The sequence below is a fragment of the Periplaneta americana genome, chromosome 5 (assembly GCF_040183065.1).
Source record: "Periplaneta americana isolate PAMFEO1 chromosome 5, P.americana_PAMFEO1_priV1, whole genome shotgun sequence".
In the NCBI taxonomy this organism is placed as follows: Eukaryota; Metazoa; Arthropoda; class Insecta; order Blattodea; family Blattidae; genus Periplaneta; species Periplaneta americana.
In genome coordinates, this window is record NC_091121.1 from 63,214,376 (window position 1) to 63,227,325 (window position 12,950).

The window sequence follows — 12,950 nt, forward strand, 5'->3', positions numbered from 1 at the left end:
TTAGCATAGTTAGGATGTGTCGAGTGGGCAGCTTATGGAAGTTCCCCTGTTGATGCTTTTTGTTAGTATGAAGTGATTGTTAAATAAAAAAGTATGAGTATTGATTTTTTCAGAACTGCAGCCTTACAAATATGCTGGATATCCCCAACTCATTAAGACCATACAGCTGGAGACTGCAGATGATCAACTGTTCTCGAAGTCTGCTCCACTCCTTGCAGCTGCTAGTGAATTAGCATATCATACAGTACACTGCTCAGCACTCAATGCTGAGGAATTGAGGCGAGAAAGAGGACTTGATGTAAGAAACAACTCAGATATTATGTGTTTTTGTATTTTTACTACATAATATAATTGGTAGAATTTCTATCATGAGAATTTCATATCCTCTAGTTCAGAGACAGACAACGTCGAAGCTTTGGTGATCTACTGAGAAGTTCTTACATTTTAAAATGATCTGCTTCTGTAAGAATCACAATTACCACACCGTTTTTTATGTCTAGGAAACTCGATATGATAACAAGAAAGAAACATTACGGAAATAGAGTTAAATATTAAATACCAGTACTTGTGGAAATAAAAGTGTCCATTTATAGGGATATCTTATACAAAGTTTTACCGTTAGATGGCAGGAGCGTTCCATGCGGCACAACATGTTGTAGGGCTATATTATGTAGTATGCTACAGTTGATTATGTTCTCCTGCTGTTGGTTTTCTGTGCGTGTCAAATTATATTTATAATTATTTTGTATAACCTAGTATATTTTAATATAATTCAGCATTTTCTTACATCATAATTTAATTTAAATTACAATAAATAATAGTGTAAACTTGCATGATACTGAGCGATTCTCCTTAAGAGATGGATGGAGAAATCTGCAGTACGCAGAATATAGATATGAGTAAATGTTGAATGTTCATAAACATAAACCAGAACTTTGAGAAAGAGGTGCACAAATAAAAAAATAGGAACTTTGTCGAGGATGAATATTACCTCTTAACTTTGTCGAGGATGAATATTACCTCTTAATCATTAGTATTGTAAAAACAGGATATGAGCCATCAATGTGTTGTTGTTTTTTGTTTTTTTTTTTTTTTTTTTTTTTAGGGAAGGGACTATCGAGATTTAATTCCTCGTATTTTTTTCTCTAGTTGCAGAAGATCAAATGCAATGTTTGATAAAATGATATAATATGATTGCAGTAGTATCACGATTATTCCTATGTTTTGTAGGTTAAGGACATGCAGTTTTGAATACTATGTAGGATGATTTTGAAAATTTGAAGTAAAAACATGGTTTTAATTAGTTTACAAGACATTAAAAACATTATTCACGAAATGGATTTCATTATGGTTCGTCCTAGATAGTAAACATCCCAGTTAATCGAGAATTTACTGCAGGCGTAAAATGCTGGCATAAACTTCGGAGAATTCTAGAAGTACTGAATATAATCTAAGCTAACATAGCTTGCTGTTGAAGTTGCATATGTTTTTATTAATTTTTCTTTCCCCTCCTCCAAAATGAAACTGTAGCCATCAATTCCTTACTTGAAGTAGTTATTTTTATTTAATAGCTAGCACTTTCGAGGCGCAATTTAATTGGTTAAATTTTTTTAAGGTTTAACGCATATATTCAGAATATTTCGGGACCTGAATGAAGACAAAAGACTTTCTCTGGTTTTTAAATATAGGAACATAACAAAAATTTGGCATTTTGAGTTGTTTTTAAGAGTATTTATTGTACTAATACACTACGTAAATCCTCAGTGTTTATATATTATATCGGAAAACAAATGCACATGCAAAGCGCATCCCTCAAAGTACATGCGCACTATCTGTTGGTGCTAGTTCAGGATATCCCTATTCAGTGACAAACGTGGCAGAAAAGTTAATGTTTTAAAACAAGACCTTCACCCAAAGTGTAATATCAGTTTGAATACTTGTGTTGATTTTGGTGGAGATCTCCAAGTAATAATGCCATATGACAATATTGAATGTACAGTAGTGGCAAAAAAAAACTGGATCGACCCTTGTAGCTCATTTCAGAGCCTTGTTCACTCCAGAGAACGATACACTGGTAACTAAGACTTTCGTGGTTCGAATCCTGCCTGGGAAGGAAACTTTTTTTTGTTCCTTATTCAAATTTATTCCCAATACTTTTCGATAACTGGTAAAATTCATGTTCTGGGAATAATAAGTTAATTAAGTAGTAAAATATCGCTGCAATCGAAACTGGTAAAATTCATGTTCTGGGAATAATAAGTTAATTAAGTAGTAAAATATCGCTGCAATCGAAAAGTATTGGGAATAAATTTGAATAAGGAACAAAAAATAGTTTCCTTCCCAGGCAGGATTCGAATCACGAAAGTCTTAGTTACCAGTCTATCGTGCTCTGGTGAACAAGGCCCTGAAATCAGCTACAAGGGTCGGTCCGGTTTTTTTTTTTTTTTTTTTTTTTGTCACTACTGTACATAGTCTAAGTAGACAGATTTTAAAAGTTCCATGGGTGATATTTTTGCAAGGACTTGAAAAGCATAATACAAGCTTCTCAGATAGATGTTTTATATGCTTTTCCCTTGTTAGATTGGAATCTATCTATTACTCCTAAAAATTTAGTGCATTCTACTTCCTTAATTATGTAACTATTGATTACTGTATGAATTTGATCACATGGATGTTGATTAAATAACATAGACAGTTTTAACTGCTGAAGCTTTCCTGGCGACGTGATGATTCGAAATTTTATTTACATTTAGCTTAGGTTTATTGTTTGCTGGCCATTGTTCTAATTTGAAAATGAAATTTTAGCTCATTATGTTCTCTTTGATTTCAGGTTCTTCAAGATGCGTACACTAGATGTGTATCTGTGCTTAGTGCATCTTCCAAGACTAACGAAGTGAGTGTGCAGGTGTGTACACATATCACTCGCTGCTTTGGAGTAGCTGCCCAGTTCCAGGGCTGCAGGGACAAGATGGTTGAGATGCCACAGTTGGTAAAAGATGTCTGCCGAATACTTTATTTCAAGCATTTGACACGGCTGTGTTCTGTGGCCACAGAGTGTGTGAGTTCACTTGCTGTGGACAGCATCCTGCAGATGCAGTTGCTGCAAGCAGGAGCACTGTGGCATCTCCTTCTCTTCATGTTCAGCTATGACTTCACTCTTGAGGAGGGTGGTGTTGAACGAAGTGAAGAAGCCAATCAACAGGTATCATAGTCTGAATATTTGTTCATTTCTAGACAAAGTATGGAAATTGCTGATATACGTAAAACATAGTTAGGCAAGAGTCTGATATATTGTCGCTGTCAGAGGACATTTTACTCACGTATTATAGTTGGGGGCACTGTACATTCGATAAATGAAACTTCTGTAATTCATGAAAAAAGTCGTTATTTAAATATGTAAATCGTGAAAATTGTCCGTATTTAAACATGTAAATCATGAAGAAAAATTTCAATTTAAAGATGGAAATCACTTTTAATAATTGGTGATAAAACACTCATTCCTATACATTATTCTTTTGTCTTGATTGCATACTGTTGTTGAAAATATCTTTTACACATTTCTTCTTATTGTGTTAGTGTGTAATAAACCTAAAAATTGCACATGAGTGATACACAAATTTTCATTTTTCACAGCTGAGCAGCCATGCTTCAGTGTATATAAGTGTCAAAAGAATGTAATCAAGAGTGAATAATTAATAAGGACTTTTTTAGATCGCTGATTGATTTATCATTATTTAAAGAAGTATTTTCTATCTATGTCGCAATTACAAAAAGTGCATTTTGCTGACATTAAAATTCCTGTTTGATGCAGATAATCCATAAAAAAACTATGGCAGATTGTAAATTTTGTCGTTATTGTGACAAATGCCTCTCTGTCTGTTTCAGGAAGTGGCCAATAAACTTGCGAAGCTGGCAGTGCGGGCATGTGCCAGACTCGGAGGTTACTTGGTTGGCGAGTTGGAGTCACCAAAGAATGCTCTCACACAGAACATTCTTGATCGACTTCTCACGCCATACCTGGCTCGACAGCTCAGCTTGGACAAACCTGAAGAGGTCAGTAATGCCAGCTAAATGTTCTGGACTTCAAATTAATGTCATTTGGACTTCATTCGCATACTTTACAAACTGTAATTTGTGCTTACAAAAGATATTACAGTAGCGGTATGCAGAAGTGGTAGCTGGATGGAGCTGTACTCCCACTACATTTTGCTTCGTTGTCACTTTCTTTCATCAGCTCCAAATCCAGTTAGTCTCTTCATATTCGCTTGCCCAGAGGCAAGAGATTGTTAGTCTGGAGTGTCTAACTTTCTATGTTTGATCCTGAATCTGTGGGGTTTCACACATCTTTCCTTATCTATCTAGGTTGAACTAATATATAGTGCTTATCAATGTAAACTGTACATTTGAAAAAACTTTACAAGCAAAAGGCATTGCTGTTATATTCTCAAAATAATAAGTACCATAGTTCGTAGTTCAACTGAAATACACATCAATTTATGATTACAATTTACAAACAAGTCTCTTTCTGTCTCTCTGTCTCTTTTTTGATGCAAATTTTTTCCGTTTTTGCACCATGTCACAGATACAGAGGAAACATGCAGCATTTCAGAGGTACATATCCATTCCAACATAAAGGAAGGCAAGAAAAGGGAAACTTATCCATTGGATCTGAATCATGCATCATGGAAGTTTTAAATCGTACATTCCTCTCCCTTTGTCAGACAGCTGTCTTGTATATCCTACACTTTGAGTTTATTCACCTCCCAAATTCGATAAAATTTCCGATGAATATCTTGTTCATTTCTCACACTAAGATGAATAAGATGTTCTTGACTGAATTTAAATATGACATAAATGTAGAAAATGTTTGCTAACAAAGTTATTACAAATTAAAAGTTGCTGATAGTAAATATTAGGTATTGTTGTTGTTTAGTCAACTGTCCGAAGACAGGTCTGAACCTCACAAGTGATACCAACAAGGCACCACTTATGAGGCAACTAGGTCAGGAGATAATGGGTTAGGGTGCCCAGTTCCTTTCCTCCTCCATTACTTACAGTGCTGATTAGCTATGTTTTACACTGATCAGACTTCAGATGTATACAAACAATTGTTTTTCTCTGACACATTGTCAAGTGAGATGTACTGCCTTATAATAAATGTACATATCAGCCAGAACCTCAATCAGAGGCATATTAGGTATTATGAAAAAAAAAAAAAACACTAAAATTAGTACAAAATGGAAACAATTTTTTATCAAATATTTGAGTATTAAATAATTATTTCTTTCCTCTGGCCTGCATGTGAACACTAAAGATTCCATGTGGCTCTTGAAAAGTAATTGGGAATTGCTGAAATAGAGATGGCTTCATTGTAAAAAGAAAAATATTTCCACTTCAATTAATACCTACTGTAGCACAGGGAAAATATTGGAATCTGCATTTATATGAATAGAGAACGTACTTTTAATTTGACAATGAATTGTAACTAGTATTTGTGCTGAAGCAGCTCCTGAAGACACTCAACAGCAACTGTGAAACTCCATATTTGCTGTGGGACAATGGAACACGAGCAGAGTTGTGTGAGTTCCTTGAGCAGGAGAGTCGCATGGGCTTGGACAGTAATGACCCCTCATGTGGAATTGATTTTGTATATACTGCTCACAGTAAGGAGCTCATAGTTGGAGAAATTTTTGTACGAATCTACAATGAACAACCAACTTACCCAATAGAGGTAAGCTGTAAAACTTCCTGTATACCATTTCAATATTTTACTTCTTTCACATACTGTCACCATTAATAAAAGTTTTTTCTCTCAAATTTCCTGCTTTTTTTTTTAATGCAAATTCACGATACTGTGTTGTAGGCCTAATATGTACCATTATTAGAATAAATATACAGCAAATCCTCGATTATTCGTGCTAATCACTGGACGAAATGGCATGAATAAACGAAAAACATGAATAAAATCGGAAATGTTCATTGATTTGCCACAATAACGGTTTAGCTTAAGAAAATCATAAACATATATGTATAGTAAGCTACCTTACTGTATTTAAAATTATAATTTTTACTTTTTACAACAGAATAAAAATATCAGGCTGCAGTTTAATCATTGAACTTACTGTACTGTAATGATCTACAATAACCGCGATGTCAGTTTAATTTTAAAATAATTGCCTCCAACATTCGACAAAAAAGACATTAAGAGTTAACTAAATTGTAATTAGAAAGACAAAAGTCTGTAACACCAACAAATTAGAAGCTCAGAATACGATATAATTTGAGGGATTCGGGAGTAAAACATGGTAAGTGACGTTTTAGTGTTTTGAAGTTATGAGGTAGGTAAACATTTATACATGCAGCAGTTTATATAGTTACAAGAAAAGTAAAATCTGTATACTGCTGTCATCTGTTGAGATGTTTGAAAACTAACTACTGCATTACTGTACTCCAACCACGAGAAAGTCTCAGGGGAATGAGACGCAGCGGGGTAATGCTGTGAATGAATGTTGATGTCAAAAGATGTCATTAGGTCACACACACGTGGGTACACATATCTCTATTGGCTAACTCTCAAAGCACAAACAATAACACTGATACACATATACTTATACTACCCTAGTTACAAAATTAGATCACTGTTAATCTCCTGGTCTTTTAATCCCTCCATACAGGAAATAACATATGCAGGGGAGCACGTGGTTTTTAAACTGATGTTAAAACGGTAATATTATCTATCTACTTCGCTCCAATAGATGACGGAATAGTAAGCACATTCCTTTCACGGTTAATCTCCTGGTTGGAGAACAGTAGATGCATAATGTAAGATACCATATTATATGCTACATATCTTATTTTTGACAAAAATGTTAGCTACCATGATTTATGCCCGAGCCCCTCATTTATATTCTATTGTTTCTAATTACAGTACTAAATACATTACTGCATTTAAATTACTGTACGTTGTTAAATTTAGCTTTCATAAGTTTTTCTAGTTTGGTTCGCTTATCTAGTACATACTGTACTGTGTTTATACTACACCTGTGTGTCGATTGTTGCCGTTTATGACATGCACTCTGCCAGTTGTGCGAGCTCAGTTCACACGTATTCGAAATGTCTTGTTGTCGCTTCAATCTTTCGAACACCTTCGCCAAAGTAAGAAAAAAAAAAGCCCTGCACGAATAACCTGCAAACTGAATAATCTGTGCACGAATAATCGAGGGTTTGCTGTAGCAAGAGTATGTCTTTACATAAGGTTGCTTCTATGTGCTTCTTTAATAATTTATTTCTTTTTGCATCGAGTTTGTTTGTATGTTAACTATACTATTTTGTTATTGAAATGCATAATAAATTGAAAGGCGACATTTTACATAGTGAATTTAAGTTTTAGTAAAAAATAACTTCAATTAACTGAATCGACTTTATTCCATTTATTAGTACTGTCTGCTGTAGGTGAGGCATTGTTCTCGCTATGGAAATAACTTAAAATACTTGGTTTGTTTTTGCTTGCCTGACGAGTTTCACTTTATTGCTTGAGCTGCTGTATACATTGTATATAATACATAATTTGCCATTCTAAAATTCTAACGTTTTTACTTGAAATTCAGGTGTTTCTTTACTGAACTCCTCCATTACTAAATTTTAATGAAATATGGAAATTAATTGTAATATGTTTCATGGTACATTGTACACTCTCAGGCATTTCTATTTTCCGTCATGTAAATGCATTATCTCAGGAAAAACATAGAGGCCATAACAATGAAAGTGAGAGATGGCTGAACTACTGCCACTGATTTATATTTCAGAATCCAAAAGGATTCAGTATTGATCTCCTGGAGTTTTTGGCATCTCAGTCAGAACACCTCAGTTCTTTGGGAAGTGTATCTCTGTCAGAAGAACTCAAAGAGCGCCTTCTTCATGTTGTCATGGCCCTGGAAGCACTCGGCAATGTTATCAAGAACAATCCAGGTTTTTATGCATTGTGTTATTTTTTTTTTCTTTTTAATTACAGTAAACAATTCAGTACACACAAAACATGGACACGTGTTATTTTGTACATAGAATGTACAGCTATGTTATAAAATATGAAGATAAAGTTCCACATTTTTCCAGAATTTTTTTGTACTTCATGTAAATTGATAGTATGTTTATATTTTATCATCTGCCTGCATGCGCACATATAAGTAAGCACAATTTAATGATCTTTAAACATTTCATTATGGTGCAACATTATTGTAGAAACTTAAGTAATTAGTAGAGGTGAAAAATAAGGAAGGTGAAAAATTTGTTGATTTTTTAAGTTTAACCTCAGTGTAATATTAATCCGTCAAAATTTATTAAATGTTGGGAAATTTTATTTCACTTAATGGTAGAAATATATTTGAGTCATTCTCACAAACTTGTATAATTTTAGTGTTAAGAAATGTAAAAAAAGGAAACATAAATTATTGAGAAAGTACTGCTCAAATGGTTGAGCTCAATTATGCATATTTAAAAAAGAAAATTGTAAAGTAATTTCGTAGTGCAGATGTAACCTTTTAACGGAGGTGACAAATTAAGCAAAACAATAAGGAGGCTTCCAAAACAAACTTTTATTTGATTGCTTTATGCCACATTTTTATAATCAAAGGATAGTTTTGAAAATACATATTGTTACTTATTATTAAGTATAGGTTGTGGCAACCTGTATACCATTTTGCTACCCAGAACCAAAGATATGTCACGCTTAGAAGAAAACACAAATTTGTTGATACCACTTTTTTTTTCCTTCTTCTTTAAAGGATAATGACGAAGTTATATCAGCACTTAACAGGGTGCATTTCGAGTTAAATGATAATGTGAACATGGATCAAATTTTTTATAATTTCAATGCTAAAACCGTTTGAACCTTTAGTACTAATTATGTTAACTGTGAAAGAAAAGATTCAGAATACCAAAACAAACTCTTGCAAACGCAATGAAATCGAAAGTGCATTCTCATAATACGGAATGTTGAAACCTTTCTCCTTGAAGTTGCACAATGTTTGTGTGGACGATTTTTAATTATTTTATTTCATGGAGCATAGAATAATAATGAGTATTTTATTCTTTGAATACGTCGTTTACAAAGAACTCTAAAAAATTCTCTGCCTATTTTAATGCACCTATCTGTACATACTGAATTGTGCACATCCTACAAAGATATTACGTCAATTAATTGATTATAGAGCACGTCCATGTTTGGTTTTACTATGTTCAATAAGGTTACGCCTTTTTTTCTTTCTCCTAGGAATGCTGCTTGTGATGTTACAGGTGTGGAGATCCAGTGTATTGGTCATTTCCGTCTCCTTTTCGGCCTGCTGAGCGTAGATAACTGCAAGGCCATTCAGCGAAGTGCCCTGAATGTAATATCAAGTGTAACACGGAACCAGGAGTGTGTGAATGATATTGCAGCATCTGACGTGTTGGTCCATCTACTACTAATCTTGTACAGTCTTCCTGATGCACAGATTATGACTCTGGACACGCTTTATGCACTAATGCATACCACTAAGATCGTGAAGGATGCTCTGGCCAAAGGTGAGACGTTTTCAGATTATTTCTTATTTATGCATAAATTTTGCTGCCTTGAATTATACTTTGACTGCTAAAAATACTGCTCTTATAGCTTCTGTGAAGGTGGGAAAGGAATTTGACCTGTCTATCTGGTTAACATTACTGTGATAACCTCTACATTGTTGTTTTTCCCCAGAACAGAACCACGTGCTTCAAATAACCTTACTGGGACACATAAAGCAATTTTGTGCTTCTTTATCTGTGGGGATTTCTGTTTTTCTTACTGCTAATGTTAAGTATAGTATATTTATACAGCATAGTTTAATTTGTTGAAGTGCATTTTAAACATAAGACTTTTAGACTGGCTGCATTGTTGCAAATTCTGTACCTGCTTGCCTCCGAACAGGACGGTATAATAATTAAGTTTTTCACTCAGTGTAAGATTTTTAGTACCACTGAAGATTATTAAACGAACTCAAGGCAGAAGCTTATTTTCGTAACAACCTGTTAGTACAAGTTCAGTGTTATTGCTTCATTTTCATTTTGCAGTTAATATAATATTACATTGTTATAGTTTATATTATTTTATTTACCATAAAACATGTGGAAGAGAACTAAAAAAATTATCCACTGTTCTCAGCAAGGTTCAAACTCACAGTATTTGGTCAAAAGACAAGTGTGGAAACCATTAGACACCTGAGGACGACTAAGGTGTCAGGACTAGAAATTTGAAAAATATCACCAGCTATTCCTGATGATTTGCTTTTCCGTGATTATAATCATCTCTAATTACGACAATATCTTTGAAAAATATTGGAGTGCAAGAGGTCAAATGATTTTATTGTCAAACTCCTAGCATTAGAAAACAACATCATTTTTGTTAATAGTATATTTATATATTTACAGCCACATGTCTTTTGCTATTAAATACAAATTTTTTTCCCCAACACCTCTAAGTTAAGTTGTTCTTTCTCGAACAAATCAATCATTTTGTCTTTGAATATCTCTGGTTATATTTCAAGACATTATGTGCTTACTTTTATTTATAAGTAATGTTTCTTTTTCCAGGAGCGGTTCTTTATTTACTGGATCTTTTTTGCAACTCAAGTGTGCCTACTGTAAGGGAGAAGACAGCTGAGCTTTTGGCAAGAATGGGAGCTGACAAACTGGTGGGCCCCAAAGTTCGCCTCACAGTTGGTCGTTTCCTACCACCAGTATTTGCTGATGCAATGCGAGATGCACCTCAAACTTGTGTCCACATGTTTGAGGGGACTCATGAAAATCCAGAACTCATCTGGGATACAGATGGCAGGCAGAGAGTCTGCAACTCCATTGCCAATCTTCGAGAAGAGTATGTTGCAGTTTACTAGTATCAAACTTACATGTTGAAACAATTTACTGACAGAGCAGTGATGCCAAACTCGATCACTTGCGGTTGTTAACTTGTTTTGCCTTTGTTCTTTGATCTGGTGCACATTTGTGCTTTGAATTATGAAAGAAGACGCATGACAGCTGTCAAGTTAGTATCTGTAGGAGAGAAATGAAAAATGAGACACGTACAGAAAACATAGACCTTGCCACATTGAATTTGGGGTAATCAGTATTGCCAACCCTCTTATGGGCATCACGAACTGCGAAGGATTTTCTCAGAATTGTAGTTTTTCTCTCTCAACTTCTCTCTCTGTCTTTGTGTTATGTTTGTTTCTGTTTTGTTCTGGAACTAATTTACTCCAGTTTCGGTTGAGGCAAAATTACCTTCAGATAATAGATAAGGATAACATTTTTATTTCCGAGTTAAAGTCCTAATATATTTTTGTTGACTGCTAGCACTCTGTTTTCCATTGTTTTACATATATTTTTTTATTCATTCATGATTTTCTTTCACTGCAAGCCTAGAATTTTACAGTCTTCTCTATCGATAGATTAATTCTTGTATAGCTGGGTTCAATTTCTCCATCAGTAATTTTGTACCTACCCACTGGGGGATACTGCCTGAATGGCAGCTTGGAAGTCTACTAAAGGGATTACACTGTAATGTAATGTAAAATATTTGATTTTCTAATAATAATCATGTTATTTTCTGAAACCATGTTCTGAGTTGTTTTAGAGCACTATTCATCGTCTCTTCAAGTTTATGTCTTTGCTTTTTGCTCCTGCTACTTGCTGATGCCCAAATAATATCATCAGCAAACATATTGACTTTAATACCCTCAATTTTTTTGACAGGTCTTTGATGTAGATATTGAAGAGAGTTGTACTTAAATGCGGCTCATTGGGGAAGACCCAGTTACAAATGTTTTAGCTTGATTGGGTATCCTTCCACCTTGTCTTTACGCTTTTTTGTGACTGGAATCTTGTGTACCAGTTTAGAAGTGTTCCCTCACTCCAGTCTTTAGTAGTTTGCTAATGAGTTTTGGTCGCCAAACTGTGTCATATATGCTCCTTTGATATCTACAAAGACTGTGAGAGTGCTAACTCCTTGCATGTTACCTAAAAGGCTCGGTCTCTTCCACATTGCAGATCCTGTGTACCAGAAGTTTACACTATTGCTTGTTGACATCACTGTTCTGTGGACTAGTAAAATTATTATCTAGTTGTACGTGTACCTGGCTTATGCAGTCACAAAATAAATTAAATTAAATGATCGATTTTATTTACAGACATTATGTAGCCCAAAAGCAAAACCCTCAGGTCAGTTGGCGTATTCCCGATGACACTATGATAGCAGCACCAACTAGTCCTGGTGAGCTTGTAGTGGGAGGAGTGTATCTTCGCCTATTTGTTGCTAATCCAGGATGGGTTCTTCGTAAACCTAAGGAATTCCTTGCTGAATTAATGGATACTTGCCTTGGACTGATGAGCAAGGAGAAAACAAATGTGAGTAGTACTTGCATAAACTTGATCAAAAATGGTTCAAGATTATAGTAGAAAAATCTATAATAACTGATCTAAAAGAAGAAGAAAGCACTAGTGCATTGTTCAATGGAGGTATAGACAAGACTTTTTCCATTTCTGTTAATGAATAAAGAATGTACAAAGTTTCGATATTGGTTCTATCGTCGCCTTCAGGTAAAAAATAGGGTAAGGTGTTTTACTATGGTGCAGATATACAGTATAGGTAGGTAATACAGAATTTGTAAATTCCTTTTATATAATACTGTTTAGTAGTCAACGTGTATATACCTATTAATTTGAGAAAAATTCGTTCTGGCACCGGGAATCGAACCCGGGACCTCTCAGCTCTGGGTGCTGAGTGCTCTTTCCAACTGAGCTATGCCGGGACATGATCCACGAATTTTTCTGTTGACTACTAAATAGTAGTCTTGATTATTCAATCATGAATATAAGTAGGCTATATATTGATGTTAACAGTATTCAGAAACTGTTGTTGAATATGATCATAAAGTCATTTAAAA

At 34.5% G+C, this 12,950-nt stretch overlaps 1 protein-coding gene across 2 annotated transcripts in view; it reads left to right on the forward strand.

Moving 5' to 3' along the window:
* The window catches only part of Rme-8 (receptor mediated endocytosis 8), a 68,684-nt gene that overhangs the window by 45,620 nt on the left and 10,114 nt on the right, over positions 1-12,950 (forward strand). For both annotated transcript variants that reach the window (XM_069825877.1, XM_069825878.1), the window contains exons 24-31: positions 114-298; positions 2,831-3,202; positions 3,886-4,053; positions 5,507-5,731; positions 7,806-7,968; positions 9,292-9,558; positions 10,603-10,885; positions 12,195-12,411. In XM_069825877.1, coding sequence (XP_069681978.1) covers positions 114-298; positions 2,831-3,202; positions 3,886-4,053; positions 5,507-5,731; positions 7,806-7,968; positions 9,292-9,558; positions 10,603-10,885; positions 12,195-12,411 — 1,880 coding nt within the window. The remainder of the gene's footprint in view (positions 1-113; positions 299-2,830; positions 3,203-3,885; positions 4,054-5,506; positions 5,732-7,805; positions 7,969-9,291; positions 9,559-10,602; positions 10,886-12,194; positions 12,412-12,950) is intronic.